Source organism: Amphibalanus amphitrite, unplaced genomic scaffold (assembly GCF_019059575.1).
Source record: "Amphibalanus amphitrite isolate SeventyFive unplaced genomic scaffold, NRLGWU_Aamphi_draft 000200F_arrow, whole genome shotgun sequence".
NCBI classification, from domain to species: Eukaryota; Metazoa; Arthropoda; class Thecostraca; order Balanomorpha; family Balanidae; genus Amphibalanus; species Amphibalanus amphitrite.
This window is the reverse complement of record NW_024881695.1, coordinates 353197-381118: the sequence shown is the minus strand read 5'-3', so window position 1 is coordinate 381118 and position 27922 is coordinate 353197. Positions and strand designations below refer to the sequence as shown.

At 54.1% G+C, this 27922-nt stretch overlaps 2 protein-coding genes across 2 annotated transcripts in view; one reads left to right on the top strand and one right to left on the bottom strand.

Moving 5' to 3' along the window:
• LOC122384842 (calsyntenin-1-like) overlaps positions 1–5029 on the top strand; it is a 131954-nt gene extending 126925 nt beyond the window's left edge. The window contains exons 14-16 of the mRNA XM_043372618.1: positions 256–601; positions 1856–2028; positions 3181–5029. Of these exons, the coding sequence (XP_043228553.1) occupies positions 256–601; positions 1856–2028; positions 3181–3333 (672 nt within the window). The 3' untranslated portion in view covers positions 3334–5029. The remainder of the gene's footprint in view (positions 1–255; positions 602–1855; positions 2029–3180) is intronic.
• An 862-nt stretch (positions 5030–5891) lies between these two features.
• Positions 5892–10041, bottom strand: LOC122384860 (integrin alpha pat-2-like). The gene is made up of 5 exons (XM_043372645.1): positions 10010–10041; positions 9399–9654; positions 8786–9268; positions 8219–8440; positions 5892–7951 (listed from the first exon to the last, which is right to left on the bottom strand). Exons 1-5 carry the CDS (start codon positions 10039–10041, stop codon positions 7763–7765), a joined length of 1182 nt encoding a protein of 393 aa, XP_043228580.1. The 3' UTR covers positions 5892–7762.
• Between the last annotated feature and the right edge of the window lie 17881 nt (positions 10042–27922).

The following is a 27922-nucleotide window of genomic DNA, read 5'->3' as shown; positions in this document are numbered from 1 at the left end:
TAGTATGTGAGTCATTTTTGTACTGTGTGTATAAATCAACCCCTTCCTGGCGCCAATGTAATTTTCGTTATCTTTGCGCTACATTTAATATTATGTAATTGTGTACTAACTGATATTAGGCGGCTGATCACCTAGGAGCGTCTTGTAGCCGATTTCAGCATGGGGAACTGCTAAACGATAAGAAGTGGATGAAAAATCCAAAGGTTCTTTCTTTCCACGTATACGTTTATAACGGATCGCTCTCGCTCCCGGCAGGCGCTGCGTTTCGTGCAGTACACCAACCGCAAACCAGCCTACTACCTGAACCGCGCCTTCAAGCTGCTCTGCTCGAGTATGAGCCAGCGATTCATCAGTAACGAGTACGTGCAGACGCTGACGGTGATCCACCCGGCGCGACGCACCGAGCCGCCCAAACGGCTGGCCACGGCCGCCCCTCCGGCCGCCCAGGACGACGAGCCCGCCGCCGCCGCCGCCGCCGCCCCCGCCCAGCCGGAGGTCGAGGAGGCGGTGCCGCCGCCTGCCGCTCATGTCCAGGACGCCCGTCACCACGTGCAGCTCAAATCGTGGACCACCGGCCATCAGATGCGCTCGGCTGGAGCCAGTGAGTGATAAGGAGGGGAGAAGGGGATGGGGAAAGAGCAAGTAGGAGACAAGATGCATGACGTGGAACTATAGTGAACTGAACTTAACCCTCGCCTGTATAGGGGGGGGGGGGTCGAACGGACCCCCCCCCCCATGGTTTTTCGCGAATAACTGGCGCAAAAAGCGGCCAATCGCGATGAAACTTTCAGTACCCTCGCGTTCATCAATTTCACACCTACCCTGAAAATTTCATGACCCTGACCCAAATGACCTTTGACCTGTGACCTACTTTTCGAGACCATGTTTGGCTGGAATCGCGATTCGGCGTATGTCGGCTCGCATTAGCCGCGCGTTTGCAGTCTTTTCGTGGTTTCAAGCGTTCAAACATGTGATATGATGTTGCCCCCATGCATTAGGGTGGGTGTTAAGGTCACCTGGAGGTCAGGTCAGGTCATTGACCTTTGATGACCTCGGCTCACTTTTTCGAGTTTTACATGTTTCTAGGCCAGTTTTTGGAGCTGAATTCGAATTTAGCAACCATATGAACATTTACGAAGTAGTTTTGGTGCCTTCGTAACATGTTACGAAGCTGTCAGAGGCGGTTGCCACCTACTACGAATACCCTTACTGGTTGACCTGATCTGACCTGACCCGACCTGGCCTAAATACATGAAGACATCATCTGTGATCAAAACTAACATGATATTCGTGATCAGCACCCCGAAAAACCCCATAGCAGCCACACTTTACGACGTTCTAACAGGTCCCGATTTCCCGCCTTTGGGGTCATTGACCTGACCTGCAAGGTCAACCAATGACCTAGGACCTTAAAATTGGGTATCATCGGCTTCCTCTCGTCACGGGCAACACGCTCGTTTTTTCCGCGAAGCTCTAGCTCGATCAGGGGCGAAACGGCAAGGGGGGGGTCCAACGGACCCCCCCCCCCCCCTTATACGTTCGCGGCTGGAAAAACACCAATACGGGCGAGGGTTAATGGATATGGATCAAATGGTTGTATGGCGCTGTTTTTGAAAATTGTAGCCATTTTAGTCAGCTTTCTAATGCATTGACCTGCTCACTTCCTCTGTTATGCAAAATATTGGCATTAACAGTTATATCACGCATTAACAAAAATAGATTTGCAGTCGATAAAGTCTACAGTAACACGAATAACGAGACGTTGTTTTGTTAAACTCATCATGAATTTCAATTGTGCGAATTATCCAAAGCAAACAGCTGACCACTGCCCCCCCCCCCCGTCCCCTCCGCGCAGGCCACGCGGTGACCATCATCATCGTGGTGTGTATCGGCTTCCTGGTGTCGATGATCGTGCTGGGCGTGATTCGGATCCGCGCCGCCCACCGAAGACACCAGGACGAGGCAGCTGACGCCGAGATGGCCTGGGACGACTCGGCGCTCAACATCACCGTCAACCCCATGGAGGAGGTGAGAGAATGGGAGGGAGGGGGAGGGAGGGGCTCAACATCACTGTCAATCCCATGGAGGAGGTGAGAGAGGGTGGGAGGGGAGAGAGAGGGGAGGGAGTGGGCTCAACATCACTGTCAACCCCATGGAGGAGGCGAGAGGGACGGAGGGAGAGAGGGGGGGAGGAAAAGAAAGGGTAGAGCGTGAGAGGGAGTAGAGAGGAAAGGGCGTTCATTACCCGTCACATTACACGAGTGCGATTAAATATCAAGGCAAGAGTGTGGAAAGAGGTGGTGATGAACTTTGCCATGCTGTTTTATTGCCCCATATAAAAGATTTCCAAAAACGTTTCCCGTTTTTTTTTTTAATGGGCAATATTTGCTTTCGAATAAGAGGCAATGGCAATTGCTACAGCTTTTCTGATGGAAGATGTGATCCATCTTCAAAGAAATTTTATTTTATTTGGTTAAATCTGCTTAATTAAATAAAGAAAGTTGCCCTGGTGAAAATTGAGTAGCTGGATTCTGTGGATGTTCAAGATAGTGCCTAATCACGCAAGAGACGTACTAAAGGTTTTCCTAACTCACGGCAGCATTCAGTTTCACAAAACGCCCCGCCCATCTCCACCCCGCTTACCCGTCCCCGGCGCGGTTCACCGGTCCCTCAGAGCTGAGGGCTTCATCGCCACGGCGCGGCGGCGCCCGGCGGCGGCCGAGTCTAATTTCTGTGCCGCCGCCACCGCCGCCAGAGGCTGCGAGCCTGATTGAACTACGGCTCCGGTTCTAATTTGTGGCCTCTGTGGGAAGGGCCCGCCGCCACCCTCGGGCGCTGGCCATATTGAAACGTGGCCTGCCTCACAAACAGCGGAGAGGGGAGGCGTGAGTGGTGGGGAGGGAGGAGGGACGTGGGGAGGGTACTATAGAGATGGATCTGGGTAGGCCGGGAAGCTGAGAAAGAGCTCCAGTCCGGCCGGCTCCTTTTTGTTTGAATTATTTTTATCGCGTGTTGGGCACGCCAGTCGGTGTATGTCTTCAATGTTGGGGCAAGCAATTACGCATAACATGAGGTCGTGCTTATTCTCCTGTGCATTCTCGCGTATTCTCCCGCGCGTGTTGAGGCCTGTGTGGCCCTCTGTTGATCTCTCTGACCGCCCCCCCCCCCCCGCCGTCGCAGGACGCCGCCACCGCCGGACAGCCGGCCGCCGTCGACGATGACAGCTCCGACGACGGCAGCGACTACGACAGCTCGGATCCGGACGACGACGAGGAGGAGGTGCCGCCGCCGCGCAAACAGCTCGAGTGGGACAACAGCCACCTGGCCATCTGAGCGGCGCCGGCGCCTGTGTGATAGCGGCCGCCCCCGCCCCCGCCCCCGCCCCGGCCCTCGCCGGCTCTGCGGAGCCGCGCTGCCCGCTTCCGTGAGTCCACCATCCTTGCTACTAAAGCCTCGTGGCGCTGGAGCGGTGTCATCTCCTCAGACTTACTCACTGCTGCTTATCCTTTCGCCTCACATTATCTCTCCTTTTATCCCTCTTGCTGTCTCTCTTGCTGCTCCTGTCGCCGCCGCCGCCGCCACTGCTATCGCGGTTGACGCTGCCTGTAGCAATGCTTACGTAGCTACAGAAGCTGAGTCGCCGGGAATTGAGTGCCATACACTGTAGAGTAGATACACGGCGTGGGGCGCGCCTCGAGGGCCGGTCCCTCGGTCGTCCGCCGCAGGCTGTGCTGGCCGGGGCGGCGGGCGGTGCTGATGGCAGCGGGCGGGGGCGGTGGAGGGCGCGCTCTAACCCACTTCTAGTCCGCCGGAGGTCTGTGCTGACAGGCCCCCTTCCCGGCCGCAATAACCACCCTGTCCGGACGTCCACTCTGGTACTTCTTTCGAACTTTCTGCTTGTGATCTCTCTTTTCTATCCTCTTACTGAATCTCATCACCCTTATCGCTCCATTTATGATTATTGTTTAATTTCTTTTCATTTCATTTTTCCTTCTTCAATCATCTTTCATTTTACCAGTTTTCTGTCATCCATTCTCTCTTATCCACCCCCTCTCTGTGTTATCCGTTTTACCCCGTTGACGGGCCCGGGATGGGTTGTCTGCTCTCTCCCTCTCTCCTTCTCTCCCTCCTCTCCCCGGAGAGGTCTGCCGGCCGCCGCTGGCGCCTCTCCCTGTGTTGGCAGCTGCTCTGTGACTGACGTGTGTGATGCGAGTGACGGCGAGTGAGAGCGCCGGCCGCCGCCGTTTCGAGTGCCTCTCGCCTGCCGGTGGCACCCCCGGCATCCCTGGCTGCAGCCGGGGCCGACCTGGCACCGCCGGCTCCGGAGCACCTCACACGGCTCGGTCCGGCCCGGCTCGGCAGAGCGTGAGGCACCCCGCCGCCGCGCTCTGGGACACACGACAGGGGCGGTGGGTGTATGTGCGGGTGCGTGTGTGTGACGTGGCGTGGACTGTTGGGGGTGGGAAGAGTGACCGGATATCGGGCCCGGCGCCCGGCCGGTCCGCTCGTAATCAGCGCCGGGCGACTGGGGCCGTGTTTGTTGTGGCTAGGTTTTAGCTCTGTTGACCTGCGCAGCGCGACATTCACTCACATATCTTTGGGCACGAGCGGTCACCGCCGGCGGCGCCAGAAACCATCCGGAACCAGCCGCGCCGACCGGAGCCGCGCGGCGGCCGAGAGAGGCGCGCGCGCGCGCGGCCGCTCCGTAACCATATCATGGCGCCGGCGCGTGCCGGAACGTGACGTCACTGTAGCCATCTCGGTGTTTGTCTGATTAACATTCCATCTCGCATCGTGCGGTGTGCGACTGACGGACGCGGCGGCCGAGCCCCCGGACTGACGGGTGACGTCATCGGCTACCGGAGGTGACGTCACCGGCGCCCCAGAGCGCGCCGCGATGTGTTCTGTTGTGAAAAAATATCCAGTGTTATAATCTCTATCCGTTAAGAGCTGTCGCACCGATAGGTTTAGAGCTGTAAACGCCGAGTCTTTTGTAATGTAGATCACCAATACATTCTGTCACCACCAATGTGCGTGTTGATTGTGAGAACATATTGAAGGTAGCTGACACCCTACAGACCTTTGAAGTGTGTGTGTGTGTGTGTGCGATTACAGCTGATAGGAATGCGATAACCGTTAACCTGCACTCAGCAATGGCCCTTCTTAGGCCCCACGCCTGCTTCTCGATGCACCCGCCTTCCCCCCCCCCCCGGCCGGCCTCGGAGGGTCCCATCATGGCTACTGGAGGCCCCATAACGGCCTACGAGGACCCCTAGCAGGTTTGACGACCTGGGCAGACCACACTTAAACACTCTCACGACGTCATCTGAGGGCCCCACACTGGTTCTTGTGGCTCATACCAGATCCTCGAGATACCCCATAACTTCTCCATGGATCCTCGCCGGCATTCGAGGCCCCAAAGGCCCAAATATAGTACTTAGGGGCCCACATGGTGTCTCTAGGCCATTTCAGTGTGCTTTTACCGCCAATTACGCGCTCACCTGCCTTGCCACGCTACCGCTATCAGCCGCAGCCAGTCCAGTCATTGAGGCTGCCATGCGGGACAGCCTAACTTCAGGCGCTTAGGACGCCTGCCATCTAGCGGCAGGAGTATAAGCTTTTATCGTCCGGCTCGGATCGCTTACCTCGCATGCGGAAGCTAAGGTATGGAAACTAAGTCTACCATGTAAGATATTCTACCAGGATTAAATCCATCGGTAGCCAGGGTTCATATGGTTTAGTGAATAGAGCGGTAAACTTGTATGTCAGCCACCCGAGTTCTGTTCTTCGATCTAGCCTCGTGGCGTTTTCGTTCGTTGGACAAGCGAATCGGTCCCTGACCTAACTCATTTGTAACTCGCCCCTGACGGCACACAGTTTCACACGGCACACACCTTGTTATGATTTTATTGGGCATTTCGGATTAGTTCTCGGCACTCTATCGATCGCACATTTTATACGACACCACACAACGGCCTCAAGACAGCGACACGAAGTGACCAGTCGGTCGCTGCCAGTCCTCGCGAGCACACATGACTGGCACACCAACACAGTAGACAGGTCGTCAATTACGAAACGCGTCAATCAGCTAGCCAAATCCGAAACGCGCCCGTTGATAAGGTGCGCGACAACGCAGCTTGATTCCACATAAAGTGGAAGGGTGATAGCATGGGCATCCGCTCTGCTAGTTAGGAGAGCCGGCTTCAGATAAATAGAAGCTGTGATCAAATATAAAACACTAAATGATAATGAAATATAAAATGATGAATGTGAACTTACAAGTAATAATACTTAGCCGAGATTCTAAAGGCCTCCAAGGAACTTGAGTTCGAAAAATGAATACAAGAAGTCATGACATAAAAATGAAAAATTCCCCGAGAAATATTCAGCAATTATTGTCGAAATTTTGTGCTTCAAGTTACCTGGGACGGGAACACCTAAAAGCAGAGCGATGGTCTCATGTTATTCCCAAATCCACAAGCATAATCGGACATGCTCATTGCTATGGTGATCGATCAATGCTGTCAAAATTTATCAATGTCAGTCACCAAGGCATACGGCTCAAAAGCACACGGGTCTACCATTTCTCAGTCAGAATGGGAGTTCGATCATTTTCTCCACACAAACACTGCGGCACATACACACATACAAACAGGCCGCTGGCCGCCGGAGTAGCGTCACGCCCGCTCCCACCCGACTGCCCCAGGTTAATATCACAGTATTACAACGCGTCAGTCGCACAACAGCGCCTCACTGCCATCTGTCGGGCGACCATGCAACTAGCGACCTGTGGGGCCGCCCGGCTTCTCCCCACGCTGGGGAGCAAGGAACATGACTGGGCATCTGAAGGGGATAGAAGTAGAGGGTTAGCTCAACCTCGGGATGCGATGCCGCCCGATGAATGGTCAGAACTCAATCTGTCATTTAAGCATAACCAGAGGCCAAAGCTCAGCTGGACATCCTAGAGTCTCAACGGGAGTCCTGGATTTCCTGAACCAATCGGGAGGTAACCAGAGGTCTGGATGAGGCTCACGGGATAGGGCACTGCATTGACCACTGAGGACCGATATGCATGGATTGCTGGTAGTTCGCCCTTTACCGTTCGGCCACCGAGATAACCCACGCGGCAGAGTTGTTAGGGGGTGAGCGCCGGTGGAGTTACTGGAACGACGACTCGTCACAGGGAACGGCGACCGAATCAGAGGAGCACGCGCATGCAATGTGAACAGGGGAGGATGAAAATGACAGATGACGGTGTAATGTATAAAAGGTTTTACGAGAGTCATCTAGCTGCCAAAACATACTAACTAGACTGCATAATGCTAATCATACAACACTAAGCGATGGTTTAAGCACACTCAAACCTGCGCGACTGAGGGGCGGAGTGGGCAGTGGCAGTTGTGTCCGCCCTCACTGGCGGCCCCCAGAGGACGGCGGGCGACTCAGTCACCAGTTAGCGGCGTCCGCAGCGTTCCTCTGACCGGGTCAGCACCGGTCCAGGCCCTGCCCACCAGTCCGCACAAGGCACGCGTCTGCAGACCCGTCTCACGCCTCGCCACTGTGCAGCGTCCCTTCCGTCCTGCAAGCTCGCACGTGCCTTCACAGACACATATTTGGCACATACTGCCGATGGCACAACTGGCTTCGAGCACCAGCACACGGCGGCCGCTGCCCGGCCTGTCACCGCGGCGCTTTGGACGGCTCACTGTAGATGGCAGCACCTGCGCTCGAATAGATGTCGCTCGCCAACAGTTGCTAACGTCTAGCGGCTGATGTTGGACTTCAGCGTCGGGTCTGGCCGCCGGCGTTTGAAGAAGCCCAGCTTCCACAGGATGAGGCAGATGATTGCCAGCAGCAGGAGGCCGGCCAGCACGGAGACGACGATCACCCAGATGGGTACGCCGCCGTCCTCGGCCTTGGCCGGCACCGCCGGGTACGCTATCGTCTCCGCCTGCCGGAGCACGGCACACAGTCAGACGGGGAACATGTTGACAGACATCGAACATGTTAAACATCAAACGAGACTAGCAAAACACATTTAGCTGAAGGAACACTTGAACGCTCAATATCCAGCGTTGTTTGCTGAGCTCGATGTTCCTCTATCCTCTCTCCATACGACCACCGCACCTCTCATCCGCCCCTTCTTCTCGCGCCACTGCAGAACACAACACCCACCACTCTCCATCCTCCCCTCTCCCCTATTCCTCTATCCACCTACCATTGAGACATCATCGGATACATCCTGCAGCTGCTCCAGGGTGGGGTCCATCTGCAGCGTGGCGCGCGACTTGATAGACACGTAGGAGACGCGGTCATAGTCCTCCACCAGAGTATGGTTCCAGATGCGGCCCTGGATGTGCACCAGCGCGTACTGGTTCGGCTTCAGGCTGTTGATGCGGCACCGGAACTGAACACACTTGGCTGTGTTGCGCGCGCAGTCCTGAGGGAGGTTGGTGGGTGGGTTAGACCAGCGTAGGAGTGCAAGGACAGTATAGAGTGATATCAAAGGCAAAACATGTCATAAATGAGGAAATGCAGCTCTGGCCAACCTAACATGAACTGAAATGATTTGTCTTTTGTCAATAGACGAAAATGTATTTACTCTAGAATGAGCCTCGAGACAGCTACTCAAAGAGCACTTTGAAATGTTGTTGATCTCTACCATACACTTCTGAAAGCACAACAAATTAGCCACTTAACCATACGATTGCGGTGTGGCTTACGGTGCGGAGTAGCTTAAACACCATCCCTGCCCTCCCGCCCTCCGCCCCGCCGCGGTACTCACAAAGAACACCACCTGCTGCACCTCTCCGGACGGCGACGTCACCGCCTCTGGCATCACCACCATCTCCCGCTCGCGGCGCCTCCTGACGCCGACATCGCGCCGCGTGCGCCGGTCCTCCTCGGTAGTCAGCTCGCGCTCGAAGCCGTCGCCGCCGTCCAGGTCGCGGTGAGCCTGGTAGGTGCGCCGCGTGCCATCACCCAGGTCCTCCACCCTCTCGACGCCTCCCTGGACGCGGCGCGAGCTGAGCTCATCCCGGCGCGTGGCCAGGTCGACGGGCCCCAGTCCGTCAGCGGGCAGCGGCCGGCGCGACTCGTACTGGCGACGGTACGTGTACGACTGGTTGCCGCCGGTGGCGCCGCCAATCGGCCGGCGGCGGCGGTAGTAGCCGCGCCGGCGGCCGCCAGGGCGGCGCGCGCGGCCGCCGGTGGCGCCCTGGTAGGTGGAGCCGTCGTACTCTGACTCGTACTCGGAGCCGTCCTCGTACTGTCATCGGATGCTCCTCCACCAGTTTAACAGTGACACAAGAGAAATGCACATCGGATGCTCATGAAAAATTAGCAGAGGATTTATCATAGTATCGATAAAAATGTATGCCCTCCCTGCCTTTTCCCACCGCATCCCCGGGCCGAGAGTTCCGCACCTTGATGAACATAGTCTCCTCCTGACAGAAGTACTCGCGGGTGTTATCGGCGCTCAGCGGCAGCGTCCTCTCGACCACGTGGCGCCGCTCGGGCAGACCTTCCAGGAAGCGAACTCTGGAGAAGCGCCGGTCCGGCTGGAAGGTCTCTGCCTCCAGGCGGTACTCGAGGTTCACAGTAGTCTTCAGCTGCTCAAGCGACTCCATCTTGAAACAGGCCTGGAACGTGACGCTGGAAAAACGCAGCAGAGGGGAAATGTTAGCAGTCATAGAGTACCAGGATGGTGAATACAAGTGTAAGCACTAAGCGGCGTCAACACTTAAAAAAAAAAAACATTTGAGTTATGAAGTCCATCCAAGATACAAAACGCTCATTTGGTAGACGGACATTCAAGCCTGACGGATACGTATGACTAGATTGGACTGAACAGTCGCCTGGGTTGGCCGTTAGCATAGGCGCTGATCTAATGCTGATATCACGACAGCTATGTCGCTATCTCGCGGCAGCGCAATCGGCGTCCACTTGACGGCTCCCGACATACACAACCTCAGCGTACAGTGCAAACACTCTGGGATCCCATCAATACCCCGCCCGGCAGCCGCACTCGGCACTCGCCATGTGGCGTGATATGTGACTGCGAGTGCCGCCCAGGGGCGCCGCGCCGCCGGCCGCGTCGCGACGTTAGAATTCGGACGGCGCTGCGGGCGGTGGGGGCGACGGTCTCGGCTCCCCTCTCCGGTCTCCTGCCGCCCGCAGACTCTCCAGCTCTGCCCACTGCTGGAGAGAGTACCTCGGCTGCCCTGCTGGAGTGTGGCGCCGCGGCCACAGATGGCGCTGCTGGTGGAGGTTCGTGCGGCGTCGACCTGGGGCTGCTGCCGCCGTCGTCGCCGTTGTTGCTGGTGCCGCCGCTGCCGCCGCCGCCGCCGCCGCTGCTGCTGCCGCCGCCGTCGCTGCCGCCGCTGCCGCCGCCGCCGCTGCCGCCGCCGTCGCTGCCGCTGCTGCCGCCGCCGCCGCTGCCGCCGCCGCCGCCGCTGCCGGCGCCGCTGCCGGCGGAGCAGTTTCTGGCGGCGGGGGGCGCTGGCTGTGCCCTCGGGGCGCTGCTGGGGCTCCTTGAGCGGGCGGCTCCTCAGAGTGGTGGTGGGTCGGCTCCGTCTGCGCGGGCCGACCGGGGTGCGGCGTGGGCGGCGTCGCCGTTTGCCGGCGGCGGGCGGCGCCGCGTGTCGAGTGAGGCCAGAGTGCGGCCGCCGGTGTCGGTGCAAGTGAGGCCAGACTATTACGTGCGCCATCATCGGGTACACAGTGTTCTGGCTCGAGGCCTCAAGTTACGAGTGCCTTCTGTGGTGCCGCCGATCTGGCGGGCGACTCCTCGGTCTGCGCTGATGGACGCGGCGGTGCATTCGTTTGTGTCGGCGGGGGTTTTGCGGCCGGGGAACCCGCTGGCTTGCTACCGTCTTTTCCCGGTTGCGAAATCTGAGTCGGTTGCGCGTTTGGTTTACGATCTGTCTGATTTGACTCCACTATTGTCGGCCCGTCCATGCAATTTGCCTTCTATTGACAGAGCGTTAGATTTATCGTCTCAGGGTTTTGTATGGGCGATTAAGATTGATTTGCGCGATGGCTTTTACCATATTCCTTTATGTCCGAGCACGCAACGTAACTTTGGGGTATTATATGATAATCATACATATTTGTTTACGAGATTGCCGATGGGTTATAAACATGCGCCTGCTGAGATGCAGCATTTCTCTTGTGTCACTGTTAAACTGGTGGAGGAGCGTTTTCCTGGTGTTCGCGGCGTTGTGTATTTAGATGATTTTCTGTTTCTTGCTCGGGACTTTGCATCCCTCGGTGGTATTGTTCGGTTTTTGACGGATGTGGGCTTATGCATTAATTTTGAGAAATCTATATTGTCACCGGTGTCGAGCATTGTATTTTTGGGGGTTGAGCTGAATTTGCGCGAGAGTTCGGCGCGTGTGCGACGTGATGTTTTGCTACCCCTTCGTACGGCGGTAGCTGAGTGCTGTCCGTCTTGGCCGTCGACGGTGCGACATCGTCTGGCGGGTTATGTTAATTTTGTAAGGCCTCTATTTAAGCTGCCTCTCGAGGTTGTGGCGGCGGTCAGGGACGGAGACTGTGCCGCGTGCGCTGCCATTGTGCCGTATTTGGCCGATGATGTGGTTTGGCGGTGGCAAGATCGATGTGCGTGGTCGGAGGCGCATGACCGTTCGGTTTTTGTCGACGCCACTCCGTTTTGTATTGGTATCGTGCGCCCGGGCTGCGCCCCAATTTCGGCGAGATTTCGGTTCGCCCTTCCGATTTATGTTGCGGAATATGTAGCGGCTTTGGTGGCGGTTTATTTAATGTGCGCGGGCACTGCTCCGTTTACAGTGCATACGGATAATTTAGGAGTTAGATATAATTTAGACAAAGGAAGGTGTCCTAGGTCGTGGCTTCCTATTTTATTACTTTTGTTCTCTAGGCGTAATTTTTCAGTTCGTTATATCGCTTCCAGTAGTAACCCCGCCGATGCGCCGTCACGTGACCTCGGCCTGTGACCTGGCGCGATCAGCCGATCGCTGTCCGCCAATGAGAGGCATTCGCGCCAAAGAGGTGACCAATCGGATGCAGCGCCATGTGGCGTGATATGTGACTGTTCACTTTGTGCTTGGCTGTCGGTTTAGTCTCGACTCAGGTGTGGTCACAAATACACGGCCCGAGCAGGGCCAACAGAACATCAAGATGTTGGCCCTGCTCGGGCCGTGTATTTGTGACCACACCTGAGTCGAGACTAAACCGACAGCCAAGCACAAAGTGAACAGTCACATATCACGCCACATGGCGCTGCATCCGATTGGTCACCTCTTTGGCGCGAATGCCTCTCATTGGCGGACAGCGATCGGCTGATCGCGCCAGGTCACAGGCCGAGGTCACGTGACGGCGCATCGGCGGGGTTACTACTGGAAGCGATATAACGAACTGAAAAATTACGCCTAGAGAACAAAAGTAATAAAATAGGAAGCCACGACCTAGGACACCTTCCTTTGTCTAAATTATATCTAACTCCTAAATTATCCGTATGCACAGTAAACGGAGCAGTGCCCGCGCACATTAAATAAACCGCCACCAAAGCCGCTACTGTAACGCTGGCGGACCTCAACATAAGACTACAACTTAACCCCGCGGCGCGACTCAAAGAAGAGGATAGAAAATGTAACGTTTGTGCGGTTACATTTTCTATCATTTTTTGCAAATAGCATCATTGGCTGCAACGAAGACCTTTTTTCTAACTTCAATTTAGTTCTGTTCCTGACTGCAAACACGGGCTACGGCGCTACGGCCGATCAGCGTCCCATCTGGCCACCAGTCCCCACCGCGCCGAGATATCGAAAACATCCATTTTTAGCCCGGCCACATCGTCAAAAGGGTGTCGGAGCGGCATAACGGGCTTAGTACCGTTATTCGAGATCCGGGATCGCCGCCCGTCTGCTGAACAACAACTCCTACAAGCATTGTATTTCTCGGTTCTAACATTTCAAACGTTTTGGCACAAAAGCAAACTGCTTCAAACAGACACCCGCCACGACAGCTGCGCGGCGTCAGCGGCCAAAAGCGGTCATAACAGCCGACCGCCGACAGGGCACGAGGGGGCCGCCGGCTTTGACAACGAGGGTCCACTGTGGCGACCACCCCCACTTCGTGGGAACCCGGATCTGAAGTCGGCAAATAGCATACCGGGGCGCATTAAGTATCAAGTGGCGAGTCATTAATCAAATTGAACCTTGGAAAACAGGACTTGGTCCCAAGTTCGGCACCCCGATGGGTGACATTTATCCAGCCGGACCATCACCGAAGGAGGGGAGTGGGGACCGACCCGGCGACAGATTCAAATCGCTGCAGCTGCGCCTCAGACACGGAACACAAGGGCAGTTTTGAAGCAAACACATCAATTTTCGAAGCTGAACAGACGAAATGGCATGCCACTGGCCCGGACCTACGCCCATCAGAAACACGGGACCGCCTGGAAAACACGCAGCGGCAGGAACATAATACCGGACCGCACCTGCTTTGGCGAAGCTCTCCCTGGGAAAGAAGTCGCCTTTCGATCCCCTCCCCCAAACCCCACCAGGTGGCCAGCGTCGTTCCCAGATAACCCGGATACGAGCGCCATCGGAAAACACGGAACCGCCGCGCCGCCCTCCCCTTCCCCAGCGACCGACGTCAGGAATGCGGCTAAGGTCAAAGAGAGGGAACGCAGAGGGAGAAAAGAAAAATCCTGTTTTGAAGACCATAGAAGATGTTCTGAAGTACCGCCAGCTCGGCAAGAAAAAAAAATCATTAGATTCCAGGAGGGTCTGGGAAGCGTGCAACCGACGCAGTAACCAAAAACAAAAACCTATAACCTCTCGGGGGCGGCGCCTGATCGACAGGAACACATCTATACTCAAACGGCTGAAAGAAAGACAACAATCCGAGGACGCGCGCTACCACCAGTTTTGATTACAAGGGTAACAAGGAAGAAAAGGATACAGATCGCTTAGCCCAGCCAAAATCCGGTGAAATGTAGAGCAGCCGATCGAAGTCACCGACGCCGTGAGCCCAGTGCCACAGTAAAGGGCGCTCGGCGTAGTACATTCTGCACCGTTCTCATTCAAATTCACAGGATCGCCGAATATATCCAAGAAGCAGCCCCCAACCAGTCTGTAAGGCACATTGGGCGGACCAACAGAGCAATCCGCGCAGCCAGAAGGACTCTACTCGAATGGAGAATGGAAATGTGGGCGGAGCCAACGATGCCGTGACAGCTGGCCCTGAGGCTACATTTTCGTGGGAAGGTGTGGCGGCTTATGAGTTTCCACCTATCAGAAGAGGGGTAATTCGAAGTAGGAGGAGCATCCACAAGAGATGGAATATCACCATGACTACGGCCTGCCGGAGGGTGCGCTGCGGAAGCTGGACAAGTCAAGGTTCAAAATTGGGATCAAACTTATGGAAAAATGGACCGTTTTGACGGAACACGCAACCGATATCGGAAGAAAAGGGGCGGAGCAAAGTTGAGGATTCAGAAGATGGCCCGAGGAGGCGGCGAGAGGGATACAAAAGGGCAGAAAAGAGAGAGGAGAGGCCTCAGGAGAACAAGGACAGACAGAGTCAGACAGTGGAGTCGGTGGTGACGCCAGAGGTGAACGGGTCTGCGCCGCCTGCCCTCATCTCTCCGGCCATGGCCAGCTTCTCGCCGCCGGCTCGACGACCCAGAGGGTTAACGCCAGTAAACAAGTAAGTCCCTGAACGGAGCCAAGATCTGTTCGCCGGTCACATTCGCAGTCTGCGCCGGAACCACGCCTCGTCTGCGCATCTCAATCTCTTGTCATTCAACGGTCAGCTCAGCGCCACCCAGCCAGCCATTGTATCAAATTTGGCACCCAGCACCAAAGGGTTAGCACTGGTGGCACAAGTCTGCTCAGCCCATCTTTTCCTTATCATGTGCCCTGTTTGCCGCCCTGGTCTCTCTCTCTCCCTGAGGTGATTAATCCGGCCTTATTGGTTACTGATGGATCTGATTAGAGGGGTCAGTAGAATAGGTGTGAGTGTATGTGAGTGTGGTGTGTGGGGGTAATCGATGGGGGTCATTAGCAGGGTCACAGGGGAGGCGTGCCCTGACACCTGGCATTGTGGCGTGGCGTCGTGGTCGGGCTCTGCTCCGCTCATCAGGGGTGCTCCCCGGGTTAATCTCTGAAGGGGGGGGGAAAGAATGCTTTCTGCCTGCGCATGTTAATTATCTGACTGGCCTATCGTCCGGCTTCCGGGTTTGATTGCACTTTGTTACCTTGGTTTGCCATTCGTGCCACTAGCTCTTAGGGAAATAGGTTATTAGCGCCGTTATCTTAAAGTTGATATCAATTTCTTTTTTTAGAATTGGTCGGTGTAAAGTCTTTGGCTAATTTGATCTCTCCGCTTTTGTGAATAAACCGGGGATAGAGGAACGATTCTTTCAGAGTTAGTTGGGAAATGAGATCACAAATGGGGAGCGATCGGGAAGTTTAAACACGTTTATGGCGGCGCCGGGGCACTTCAGTGGGCTTTGCAGGTGACAAGACTGGGGGGATATCGTGTGGGTCACGATGGGTCCACTAATCACGAGGATGCCGGCGGCGCAAATGATTTGTCTCACATCAGCGGTCTGTGCTAGCGGTGCGGCTGAACCGGCCGGCCGGCCGGCTGATCACTGATGGCGTATAGTTTGGTGATGGTAGTTCCGTAGCTAAGTTTCCCAGCATTAAAATGTTTCTTGTTCTGTTTATTTTGTTCGGTTCCAGTTAATTCTATACCTCGTTGCGAAATATCGTCAGTCCATTATCGTCATTTACCGGCCCTCATTTTGGATATCTCAGGTTAATTTCGGGTTAGAATCAGTAGCTCACACCTCAGATTTATCTGATCGGCTAATAATTTTTATGCAGCATCTGTTAGGTCCTTATTCTCAAGTAGTTTGAAATATTCTACGTGCCATCACGCTGTACTTTGTATTTTGCCGTGTCATTTCGTCGTATGGAGTAATGTAAGTGAAATAGACGGGCTTATGGTTAACTTTAAACTGTAATTATAGTTCGGTCTCCAAAGTAAAGTAGAACGTTTAATGGGAAGCAGTCCAACTTATTCTTATAATTCATAAATCGTTCGATATCACCTCAATCGACTCACAGAATTGCTTTGCGCTCAGATTCCTTACGACACGGCAAAATACAGTAGTACGCTACACATTTAGATCATTAGCTGTCCTGGTGATTAAGTTATACTATCCAAGGAAAGAATAGGAACAACCGCGTGCCATTAATCACTCACCCCGCGGCCGAACGGCGCCGGTCAGCTGGGCTCTCGGAAGAAATGCGGGGGGGCGGTCTGCCGCATGGGAAGGGATCAGGGCGGAGCAGCGGATTAGCGAGTCGGAGCGGGACGGACGGTCGGGCGCAAGTCGGGAGCGTGCCGGGGCCGTGCCAGGTCAGTGACAAACAATTATGCTGTCAAAGAACGATTGAACATGGACTTTTGTTTGTAAAGGAGGAGATCAATGCGGTTAGTTGTTCAATTAGGGCATAGCATTAGTTGAGAACGAAACGACGGCTTCAATTTTACTCGTTCCTTGTTAATTTGTTCAGATGTTCGTCAAAGGTCTGGATAATCCGATTAAACCCGAGAACCATTCAAGGTATCTAGTATTTAACGGACATTAAAGCTGACCCATTCTCACAGTGCATTCAAGCATGTGTGTAAATAATCGACACCGCCGCCTTCCCACCTGTTGTCCTCGTCAAGTCTGTCGATAAGTCGTCTGTCTGTCAGTCAGTCTGTCTGTCTGTCTGTCTGTCTGTCTGTCTGTCTCTCTGTCAGCCCGTCTGTCTGTCGGTCTGGCCTGTCAGTCTGTCAGTCTGTCGGTCTGCCGGTCTGTCTGTTTGTCTGCCTGTCTGCCTGTCTGTCTGTCTGTCTGTCTGTCTGTCTGTCTGTCTCTCTGTCAGCCCATCTGTTTGTCGGTCTGGCCTGTCAGTCTGTCAGTCTGTCGGTCTGCCAGCCCCTTCGTCTGTTTATTCGTCAGATTGCACGTCATCCAGTCGGTGAGAGAGTCGACCTGTCTCGCTAGCCACCCCGTCGGTTTGTCGGTCCAATTGTCTGCACGTGCTTCTGTCACAATGGGTTAGATTGTCGGTCCGTGGATTTGTCAAAATGTCGGTCGGTGTGTCTGGCGACCGTCCATGAATGTCTGGTTGTCTGGCTCCCCTTCCCTGCAGTTAGCCCCTCCCTAAAACCGCTCACATCATCCACTTCCCTCGTCTCTCTCTCTCTCTCTCTCTCTCTCTCTCTCTCTCTCTCTCTCTCTCTCTCTCTCTCTCTCTCTCTCTCTCTCTCTCTCAATCTCTCTCTCTCTCTCTCAATCTCCCTCTCTCTCTCTCTCTCTCTTTATCTCTCTCTCCTTTATCTTTCGTCTTCCCATTCATTTTGCCCGGAAAGGTCCCTCCATTGCGAGTGGTGTCGATTGTTTACATAACACGAGAGGAATCACGATTGTAAACGATCAGTACGATAGGTGTCCAGCGCGCCGCACTCATAATAGCATGTCGCCGCGGTAGACGGAAGCGGTCCCCGCAGTCGAGCAGAAACCGCGCCGGGCCGGCGCCCGCCCCGATAATCCTCACCGTCCGCTCGGTTCACGGCGGCGTCAGGGTCATTAGCGCATACCAGCCGACCGGCGCCGGGACAGGGTACACCGCCGTCTGGTCGGGGAGACCCCAAGAGGGGAGCAGCGGACGGCCGTGCTGTATGGACGGCTAGTGCCTCCAGTCCAGTTAGCCCGCTGCCGAGTTCGCTGCCGAGCTGGCCGACCGAGTTGACAGGTGGTCCAGCGCGACGGCCACCCCTGAGTGACGTCACTATGGCCCGGTGATGCACGTCACCGATCGTCGCCAAATATGCTCTGCGCGCCACCCCGTGGCGTAATAGAGCATCACTCCTTCCTGGAGACGGTCCAGAGGGCCACCCTATACAGACTGGCATGGCGCCCCGCGCCATTCTCAAGCAGAAGGCAGCCGCCCGACCCCAGCGCGTGGTCATTAAAGGGGATTAACTGCCAGCGGGGAGCAGGGCCCGTCTCAGAGGGGCGGCGGTGATGCGTTATGGGCAGCTACTGGTTCTATCCCAGTAAAGGGCTGCAAAGCTCACTGCAGAGCTGGCCGATCGCTGTCAGGGGCGTGACATCTGCCCTCAGGCAATGTGAAAGGAGATTTTGTCGATCGGTGCCCTACGGGGCTATGCAGGCCGCTCCAATTGTGCACTTGACGGGTGCTATAGCCCCGGCCCACGCGTGCTCTCCCGGACCGCGCCCACTATTCATGGTGACCAAGGAACTCACGTCGATCACCCTCGTGACGTCATGGGCCTAATGCCAACAGTGCCCTCAGATGAGTGACGTCATAGGCCCGGAGCCCTCGGTACGTCGCGCTAATCGTGCCATTCATATGCATTTACATTGGAGAGTAGGAAAAGGACTCGTTTGGAACCTTTGATGACGTCATCGGAACTACTCTTGCCGTGACCATCGATGAGTGACGTCATTGACACAGGACTCTCGACATGCCGGGGCAGGGTGCACCATTCATACGCGCGCGCTTCTGAGAACAGTAAAAGTCTCATTCCGACCCTTTGATGACGTCAGTTCGAAACCCGGTTCGGCGACCGATGTGCGTAGGGCCCTGCTTTCTTAGATTCTGTGTCGGCAGCAGTGGTAATTTCAGTATGTTAAGGGCGAACATGGTCGTAGTTTTGTTTTTTTATGTTTTTTTATGTTTTTTTTAAGGATGGGATACTCTAGGAGGGATTACGAGCTAAGTATAGGATAAAGGATACAGATATGGGATACATTGGTTGGCGTAATGTTTAGGGGCTGCGAGGCTGTCTATGCATGTGACACCCCTGTGTGTGATAAGCCCACCGACGCGACTACTTCACTGATGAGAGATGGGAGTGGGGAGGAGAGTTTAAATTAAACTATTGAATGTCTAAACTATGGTAAATGTATGTCAGTGCTCGTTTAAGTTGGTATCGAATCAGAACGAGATTACAGTTCACAGGGAAGGTTATAGAGAGCCAAGGTAGTAAAAGGGTAGGAAGGCCGGACTAATGGGGGGTACAGGTCAGGTACGAGTAAGGCCACCGGGAGGTCAGGACGTTAGGTTTCTGGGCCAAGAGGAGGTCGGGGAGTTACGGTTACAATTCAGGTGTATGAAACGAGGAAGTAGTAAATTTGGTTATTGTGTGCTGGACACTCAGGAGGTCGGCTCTGTGGACTTGTTTCGTAGGTTCTCCGTCCTAAGGTAGTTAGATATAGATAATTTCGTTACTTGATTATTTTGTGCGCGTTTTACTCTGAGTCATTTCGAGACAAACGTATTTCGGGCAAAGGTTCAACATCATTCAGTAGACAGTGACGACGACCCAAGTGACTCAAACAACATGCTCTTACGTTTGAATGATCTGGCTCGTCAAATGCCCCTCTGGATGTTTCTACGGCGTAAGTCGGGCAAAATAAATAGCCGTGTCTTGGTCTCGGCTAAGATTCAAGGAACTTTTAAGTCCTGATGACTCAGGCGGGAAACCGGTGGGGTGCGACGGAGCATTCACGATGAGTGTACAGGCCGTCGCACCACCTGGCTTTGGGGAGGTGCCAGAACGGTGCCTTTCAGATCTTATATCTCCCCAATGACCAGTTCAGAGGGACACAGAAAGTGTTGCTCGATTACGGGAGGTTCTCATGCATGAATGTTCGATTCAGGGTGTGAGTTTTCCCCGGTATTGCGTGAGGGCACAGCGTCTCACGAACGTGGATTGTCGCGGAGAGAGCCACCGTACGGGATTGTTCACCCGTTCGTCAACATTTCGGCCGCCGGAGTGGTTCTAAAGCGAGGGTCGATCGGCATGGATCGGTATACCCCTCTGGCAGGAAGTATCCCGCCCGCCTATAACTCCCCACTCCGGTGATAAAAAGTTAGGATATATCCGGCGTGTCCTGCCGAACGGAGTCCACCGCAGGAAACCGCTCACCAGCAGGTCACGAGAACGGAATTGGGTAGGACCTGGTCACGCTGCTAATTATTGCGCAGGTATAGCGCGGGATGGTATTCAGGGAGATATAGGAAGGGTATTGCGCCGGAGTGGCGCGGGAAACCGGCTTGAGTTCCGGGGCCGACCAGGTAACAATATATACCACGCGTGCGAACCATGTGAGTGCTGCGAGCCGACACTGGCCATGTCGCGGGCAGCCACGTAGTCATGGGCGCGCGTTGGTCATTTCGAGTAGGGTCTGCGACGGCAGTTTAGGGAGGGAACGGCCGGGATATCGGGGTCCAGAGAAGGGCGGTAACTCGAAGGCCGTGTAGAGACTCGGGTGGCGTCCCGAGGGGGGGGGGGAGACTAGAACATCAGAAAGGTGTATTCATATTTGTCTCAAGAACCTGGAAGGGGGAGTCGCTCCAGAATGGTGCGTAGTACACTCCCTCAGGCCAGATGCAGGGCAGTGGCAGAAAAGTCGGCTGTTCCTAGGCCACGGGTGGTGAAGGGACCCGGGGGGCGTGGGAGGAGGTATACCCCACAGCCGTGGTTTGTCGTTGGTGGAAGCCACGGGGACGAGGTAGGTGAATCGTCGGAGTTTCGGCCACCCGAAGTGATTCAAAAGGAGGATCGGAGGAAGTCCCATCTCTCAAAGCAGGGAAATCCGGCCTGCTTTAAAATCTCACTCCGGCAAAAGGATAGGTTATGTCCCTCATAGAACCTACGGTGTATAGTTACCTGCGGAACCTAACTGACAGTTTTATGACCCGGGGGATAGGTAGGGCACGGCCGCGCCACCGGCGGCGTGCAAGTTTGGTCCATCACATGCCGGTTCTGCTCCGGCATGTGACCGCGGCGTTAATGTTAGGATTTTAGGCCTCCGCTGCCGTAGATATCAGAAAGAGGGGAGGGCCAAGATCCGACAAGGTATGACGTGTATGCTATTGTCACTGGATCGGTATTATCTATGATGATTGAGCCATATTGGTTAATTGTAAACGGAAATCGCAAGGTGAGTAAGGCCGGTTGGAGTTAACGAGTATTTTGGGAAGGGTTGTATTTCTTTTAAGGGCGAGCTTTAAGTTAAGAGCAGTCGAATGGGGAATAATACATCTTATCAAGCAACGGACATAAATTTTAAGAAGGAAATTTCCAGAGATCATGTATAATGGTAAAGGACAAAGGTTGCGCATGCTTACGAACGGCTACTGTACACCACTGGGGGAGGTTAGGTAAACAGGGAGGGGCCAGTTTAGCGACCTGGTGTTTTAATTTGTATGAAAGGAAAGTGTGCATGATGGTGTGAATGGGAGCATGAATGGTTATATCCAGTGGGAGGCGCCCCTCTGTGCAGTTAATGGAAGTTTGCGGCGTTAATGAACTTTTGTTAATTTAATCCTTTGATCGAGGAGAGAGATTTATCAGGGTAACCTTGTCAGAAATCCTTTTTTTTATGCATTCCAACTTAACCCCATTGCCCACTCCATCAGTGCAGCAGTCTATGTGCCCGCCAGTGACTGACCAGCCTCGCAAATCTCAAACAAATAAAAATATCTTGCAGCCGAGCCCCGCTACAAGAAATTTGGCGCCCAACGTGGGGCATGGTCACGTCCTGGTGGCATGAAGTCGGTGGGCTGACATGCATAGCCGAACCGAAAAAGTTGTTTCACCGAAAATCGCAAGAACGGACTTTCCAGGAGACTTTTCAGGTGACAGGTGTTCCCGGTGTTTCCTGCGGCGTACGGTTGGCCAGAGGCTCCTGGAGGTCTGAAGATGTTGAAGGTCTGAGCATTAGTTTATCAAGGAAGATGTTGAAAGTTAACCCGAACCAGAAAAGAGGCTTTGCAGCTGTATGAACACCGGGGCGGCTAAAATTAAATGTTAATGTCAAATGTTTGATTTGGACAATAACTGTATTCCTTCACTGCCTGGCTGGGGATATGAAGATGTGGAAGGTTTGAGCATTCGTTTATCTATTAAGATGTTGAAAGCTGACCTAAATTACAAAGGAAGACGTTTTGGCAGTTTAAGGGTTGATGGCGGCTTTATGTTACTGGATGCGAAGGTATGATTGTGACAGTTGCTGGCTGGGGGCATATATGAAGATGTTGTAGTACTGAAAACAATAACCATGAAGATGTTGAAGGGTGGCCTGAGTCACAAAGGCAGACGTTTGGCAGCGGTATTAGAACAAATGGCGGTTTGGAGCGGAGGGAACAAAACCAGAAAACTGGAGCGGTGGAGCAGCTGGCGGAGGAGAGGAATCACAAGAGGCGGAGTTACCAGAAGTGGAGGAAAATGGAACGGGAAAGACTGGAGCGGACTACGAGCTGGTGAGAGGAAGATCCCGAGAAGAGGACGACAACTGAGAGCAGATCACGGCCGAGGCAAAGCTGTCTGAGAAAGGAGGGCGTGACGGAGGGCCATCCCTCGGCCTCACCATCATCGCCGAAAGGTCTTCTGCCTGCCCTCCCCGCTCTTTCAATTACAGGAGGAGCTGGTTTCCAGAAGGATGGAGGCGGTGCTGGCGAGGTTGGTTGCCGAGGCGTTTGCTCGTCTCGCTAGCGGCCGCGCCCGCCGGCGCTGCCGCCTACACCGACAACGGCAGGTGACGGGCTGGAGGTAGAGCTGGCGAGGATGGCTGCCGAGGCTCTCCCTCGTCTCGTGGGGGGCCGTGCCCGCCGGCGCTGCCGCCCACACCGACGCAGCAGGCGGCGGACCGGCAGTGGAGCGGGCCGTGGCAGCTGCCGGGGCAGCATCCACTTGCCTCATCTGGCCCTCCCGGCTACAGGAGGCGGGGGCCGCCTACCGCAAAGCGCTCGAGTCTTAACAGCTCGTGCCGGCCAGATCATCGGAATCCGGACAAAGCGTCAGGCCTAGTACCCTAGCCAGTCCGCAAGGATGGCAGAAAGCGAACGGCCACGCGAATTACCCGAGAGACTTTTCGTTTAATGTAAATATCCTGCAGTGTAATGTGTGTGTTCGTGTGTGAATTTGTGGTGCTTGTGTCGTGCGATTACGCCGGTAGTTCCATTACATCATGCTAGATCTGGCGAAATCATAAAGCCTTCATAATAGAAATTTTGACTGCGCGTAAGGTTAATTAGTTTCTATGTATGTATTAGGGGATTCTATGTACGAGCTTTTATGGGTCATGAATTCTATGCTTGCAGGGTCGATGGTGACTAGGACCAGTTACACCGACGGTTCGGAGAGGCCAAGCAGCAGGGTGCAATCCTTGTCCTCCCCCGTCCTTATCGCCAGCAATCCTTTCGCACAATTCCTCTTTCTACCGCAGACAGCTACTCCGAGTCGTGGGGGCACGACTCAAAGAAGAGGATAGAAAATGTAACGCTGGCGGTTACATTTTGCCAATTTTTCGGACCTCAACATAAGACTACAACTTAACCCCGCGGCGCGACTCAAAGAAGAGGATAGAAAATGTAACGTTTGTGCGGTTACATTTTCTATCATTTTTTGCAAATAGCATCATTGGCTGCAACGAAGACCTTTTTTCTAACTTCAATTTAGTTCTGTTCCTGACTGCAAACACGGGCTACGGCGCTACGGCCGATCAGCGTCCCATCTGGCCACCAGTCCCCACCGCGCCGAGATATCGAAAACATCCATTTTTAGCCCGGCCACATCGTCAAAAGGGTGTCGGAGCGGCATAACGGGCTTAGTACCGTTATTCGAGATCCGGGATCGCCGCCCGTCTGCTGAACAACAACTCCTACAAGCATTGTATTTCTCGGTTCTAACATTTCAAACGTTTTGGCACAAAAGCAAACTGCTTCAAACAGACACCCGCCACGACAGCTGCGCGGCGTCAGCGGCCAAAAGCGGTCATAACAGCCGACCGCCGACAGGGCACGAGGGGGCCGCCGGCTTTGACAACGAGGGTCCACTGTGGCGACCACCCCCACTTCGTGGGAACCCGGATCTGAAGTCGGCAAATAGCATACCGGGGCGCATTAAGTATCAAGTGGCGAGTCATTAATCAAATTGAACCTTGGAAAACAGGACTTGGTCCCAAGTTCGGCACCCCGATGGGTGACATTTATCCAGCCGGACCATCACCGAAGGAGGGGAGTGGGGACCGACCCGGCGACAGATTCAAATCGCTGCAGCTGCGCCTCAGACACGGAACACAAGGGCAGTTTTGAAGCAAACACATCAATTTTCGAAGCTGAACAGACGAAATGGCATGCCACTGGCCCGGACCTACGCCCATCAGAAACACGGGACCGCCTGGAAAACACGCAGCGGCAGGAACATAATACCGGACCGCACCTGCTTTGGCGAAGCTCTCCCTGGGAAAGAAGTCGCCTTTCGATCCCCTCCCCCAAACCCCACCAGGTGGCCAGCGTCGTTCCCAGATAACCCGGATACGAGCGCCATCGGAAAACACGGAACCGCCGCGCCGCCCTCCCCTTCCCCAGCGACCGACGTCAGGAATGCGGCTAAGGTCAAAGAGAGGGAACGCAGAGGGAGAAAAGAAAAATCCTGTTTTGAAGACCATAGAAGATGTTCTGAAGTACCGCCAGCTCGGCAAGAAAAAAAAATCATTAGATTCCAGGAGGGTCTGGGAAGCGTGCAACCGACGCAGTAACCAAAAACAAAAACCTATAACCTCTCGGGGGCGGCGCCTGATCGACAGGAACACATCTATACTCAAACGGCTGAAAGAAAGACAACAATCCGAGGACGCGCGCTACCACCAGTTTTGATTACAAGGGTAACAAGGAAGAAAAGGATACAGATCGCTTAGCCCAGCCAAAATCCGGTGAAATGTAGAGCAGCCGATCGAAGTCACCGACGCCGTGAGCCCAGTGCCACAGTAAAGGGCGCTCGGCGTAGTACATTCTGCACCGTTCTCATTCAAATTCACAGGATCGCCGAATATATCCAAGAAGCAGCCCCCAACCAGTCTGTAAGGCACATTGGGCGGACCAACAGAGCAATCCGCGCAGCCAGAAGGACTCTACTCGAATGGAGAATGGAAATGTGGGCGGAGCCAACGATGCCGTGACAGCTGGCCCTGAGGCTACATTTTCGTGGGAAGGTGTGGCGGCTTATGAGTTTCCACCTATCAGAAGAGGGGTAATTCGAAGTAGGAGGAGCATCCACAAGAGATGGAATATCACCATGACTACGGCCTGCCGGAGGGTGCGCTGCGGAAGCTGGACAAGTCAAGGTTCAAAATTGGGATCAAACTTATGGAAAAATGGACCGTTTTGACGGAACACGCAACCGATATCGGAAGAAAAGGGGCGGAGCAAAGTTGAGGATTCAGAAGATGGCCCGAGGAGGCGGCGAGAGGGATACAAAAGGGCAGAAAAGAGAGAGGAGAGGCCTCAGGAGAACAAGGACAGACAGAGTCAGACAGTGGAGTCGGTGGTGACGCCAGAGGTGAACGGGTCTGCGCCGCCTGCCCTCATCTCTCCGGCCATGGCCAGCTTCTCGCCGCCGGCTCGACGACCCAGAGGGTTAACGCCAGTAAACAAGTAAGTCCCTGAACGGAGCCAAGATCTGTTCGCCGGTCACATTCGCAGTCTGCGCCGGAACCACGCCTCGTCTGCGCATCTCAATCTCTTGTCATTCAACGGTCAGCTCAGCGCCACCCAGCCAGCCATTGTATCAAATTTGGCACCCAGCACCAAAGGGTTAGCACTGGTGGCACAAGTCTGCTCAGCCCATCTTTTCCTTATCATGTGCCCTGTTTGCCGCCCTGGTCTCTCTCTCTCCCTGAGGTGATTAATCCGGCCTTATTGGTTACTGATGGATCTGATTAGAGGGGTCAGTAGAATAGGTGTGAGTGTATGTGAGTGTGGTGTGTGGGGGTAATCGATGGGGGTCATTAGCAGGGTCACAGGGGAGGCGTGCCCTGACACCTGGCATTGTGGCGTGGCGTCGTGGTCGGGCTCTGCTCCGCTCATCAGGGGTGCTCCCCGGGTTAATCTCTGAAGGGGGGGGGAAAGAATGCTTTCTGCCTGCGCATGTTAATTATCTGACTGGCCTATCGTCCGGCTTCCGGGTTTGATTGCACTTTGTTACCTTGGTTTGCCATTCGTGCCACTAGCTCTTAGGGAAATAGGTTATTAGCGCCGTTATCTTAAAGTTGATATCAATTTCTTTTTTTAGAATTGGTCGGTGTAAAGTCTTTGGCTAATTTGATCTCTCCGCTTTTGTGAATAAACCGGGGATAGAGGAACGATTCTTTCAGAGTTAGTTGGGAAATGAGATCACAAATGGGGAGCGATCGGGAAGTTTAAACACGTTTATGGCGGCGCCGGGGCACTTCAGTGGGCTTTGCAGGTGACAAGACTGGGGGGATATCGTGTGGGTCACGATGGGTCCACTAATCACGAGGATGCCGGCGGCGCAAATGATTTGTCTCACATCAGCGGTCTGTGCTAGCGGTGCGGCTGAACCGGCCGGCCGGCCGGCTGATCACTGATGGCGTATAGTTTGGTGATGGTAGTTCCGTAGCTAAGTTTCCCAGCATTAAAATGTTTCTTGTTCTGTTTATTTTGTTCGGTTCCAGTTAATTCTATACCTCGTTGCGAAATATCGTCAGTCCATTATCGTCATTTACCGGCCCTCATTTTGGATATCTCAGGTTAATTTCGGGTTAGAATCAGTAGCTCACACCTCAGATTTATCTGATCGGCTAATAATTTTTATGCAGCATCTGTTAGGTCCTTATTCTCAAGTAGTTTGAAATATTCTACGTGCCATCACGCTGTACTTTGTATTTTGCCGTGTCATTTCGTCGTATGGAGTAATGTAAGTGAAATAGACGGGCTTATGGTTAACTTTAAACTGTAATTATAGTTCGGTCTCCAAAGTAAAGTAGAACGTTTAATGGGAAGCAGTCCAACTTATTCTTATAATTCATAAATCGTTCGATATCACCTCAATCGACTCACAGAATTGCTTTGCGCTCAGATTCCTTACGACACGGCAAAATACAGTAGTACGCTACACATTTAGATCATTAGCTGTCCTGGTGATTAAGTTATACTATCCAAGGAAAGAATAGGAACAACCGCGTGCCATTAATCACTCACCCCGCGGCCGAACGGCGCCGGTCAGCTGGGCTCTCGGAAGAAATGCGGGGGGGCGGTCTGCCGCATGGGAAGGGATCAGGGCGGAGCAGCGGATTAGCGAGTCGGAGCGGGACGGACGGTCGGGCGCAAGTCGGGAGCGTGCCGGGGCCGTGCCAGGTCAGTGACAAACAATTATGCTGTCAAAGAACGATTGAACATGGACTTTTGTTTGTAAAGGAGGAGATCAATGCGGTTAGTTGTTCAATTAGGGCATAGCATTAGTTGAGAACGAAACGACGGCTTCAATTTTACTCGTTCCTTGTTAATTTGTTCAGATGTTCGTCAAAGGTCTGGATAATCCGATTAAACCCGAGAACCATTCAAGGTATCTAGTATTTAACGGACATTAAAGCTGACCCATTCTCACAGTGCATTCAAGCATGTGTGTAAATAATCGACACCGCCGCCTTCCCACCTGTTGTCCTCGTCAAGTCTGTCGATAAGTCGTCTGTCTGTCAGTCAGTCTGTCTGTCTGTCTGTCTGTCTGTCTGTCTGTCTCTCTGTCAGCCCGTCTGTCTGTCGGTCTGGCCTGTCAGTCTGTCAGTCTGTCGGTCTGCCGGTCTGTCTGTTTGTCTGCCTGTCTGCCTGTCTGTCTGTCTGTCTGTCTGTCTGTCTGTCTGTCTCTCTGTCAGCCCATCTGTTTGTCGGTCTGGCCTGTCAGTCTGTCAGTCTGTCGGTCTGCCAGCCCCTTCGTCTGTTTATTCGTCAGATTGCACGTCATCCAGTCGGTGAGAGAGTCGACCTGTCTCGCTAGCCACCCCGTCGGTTTGTCGGTCCAATTGTCTGCACGTGCT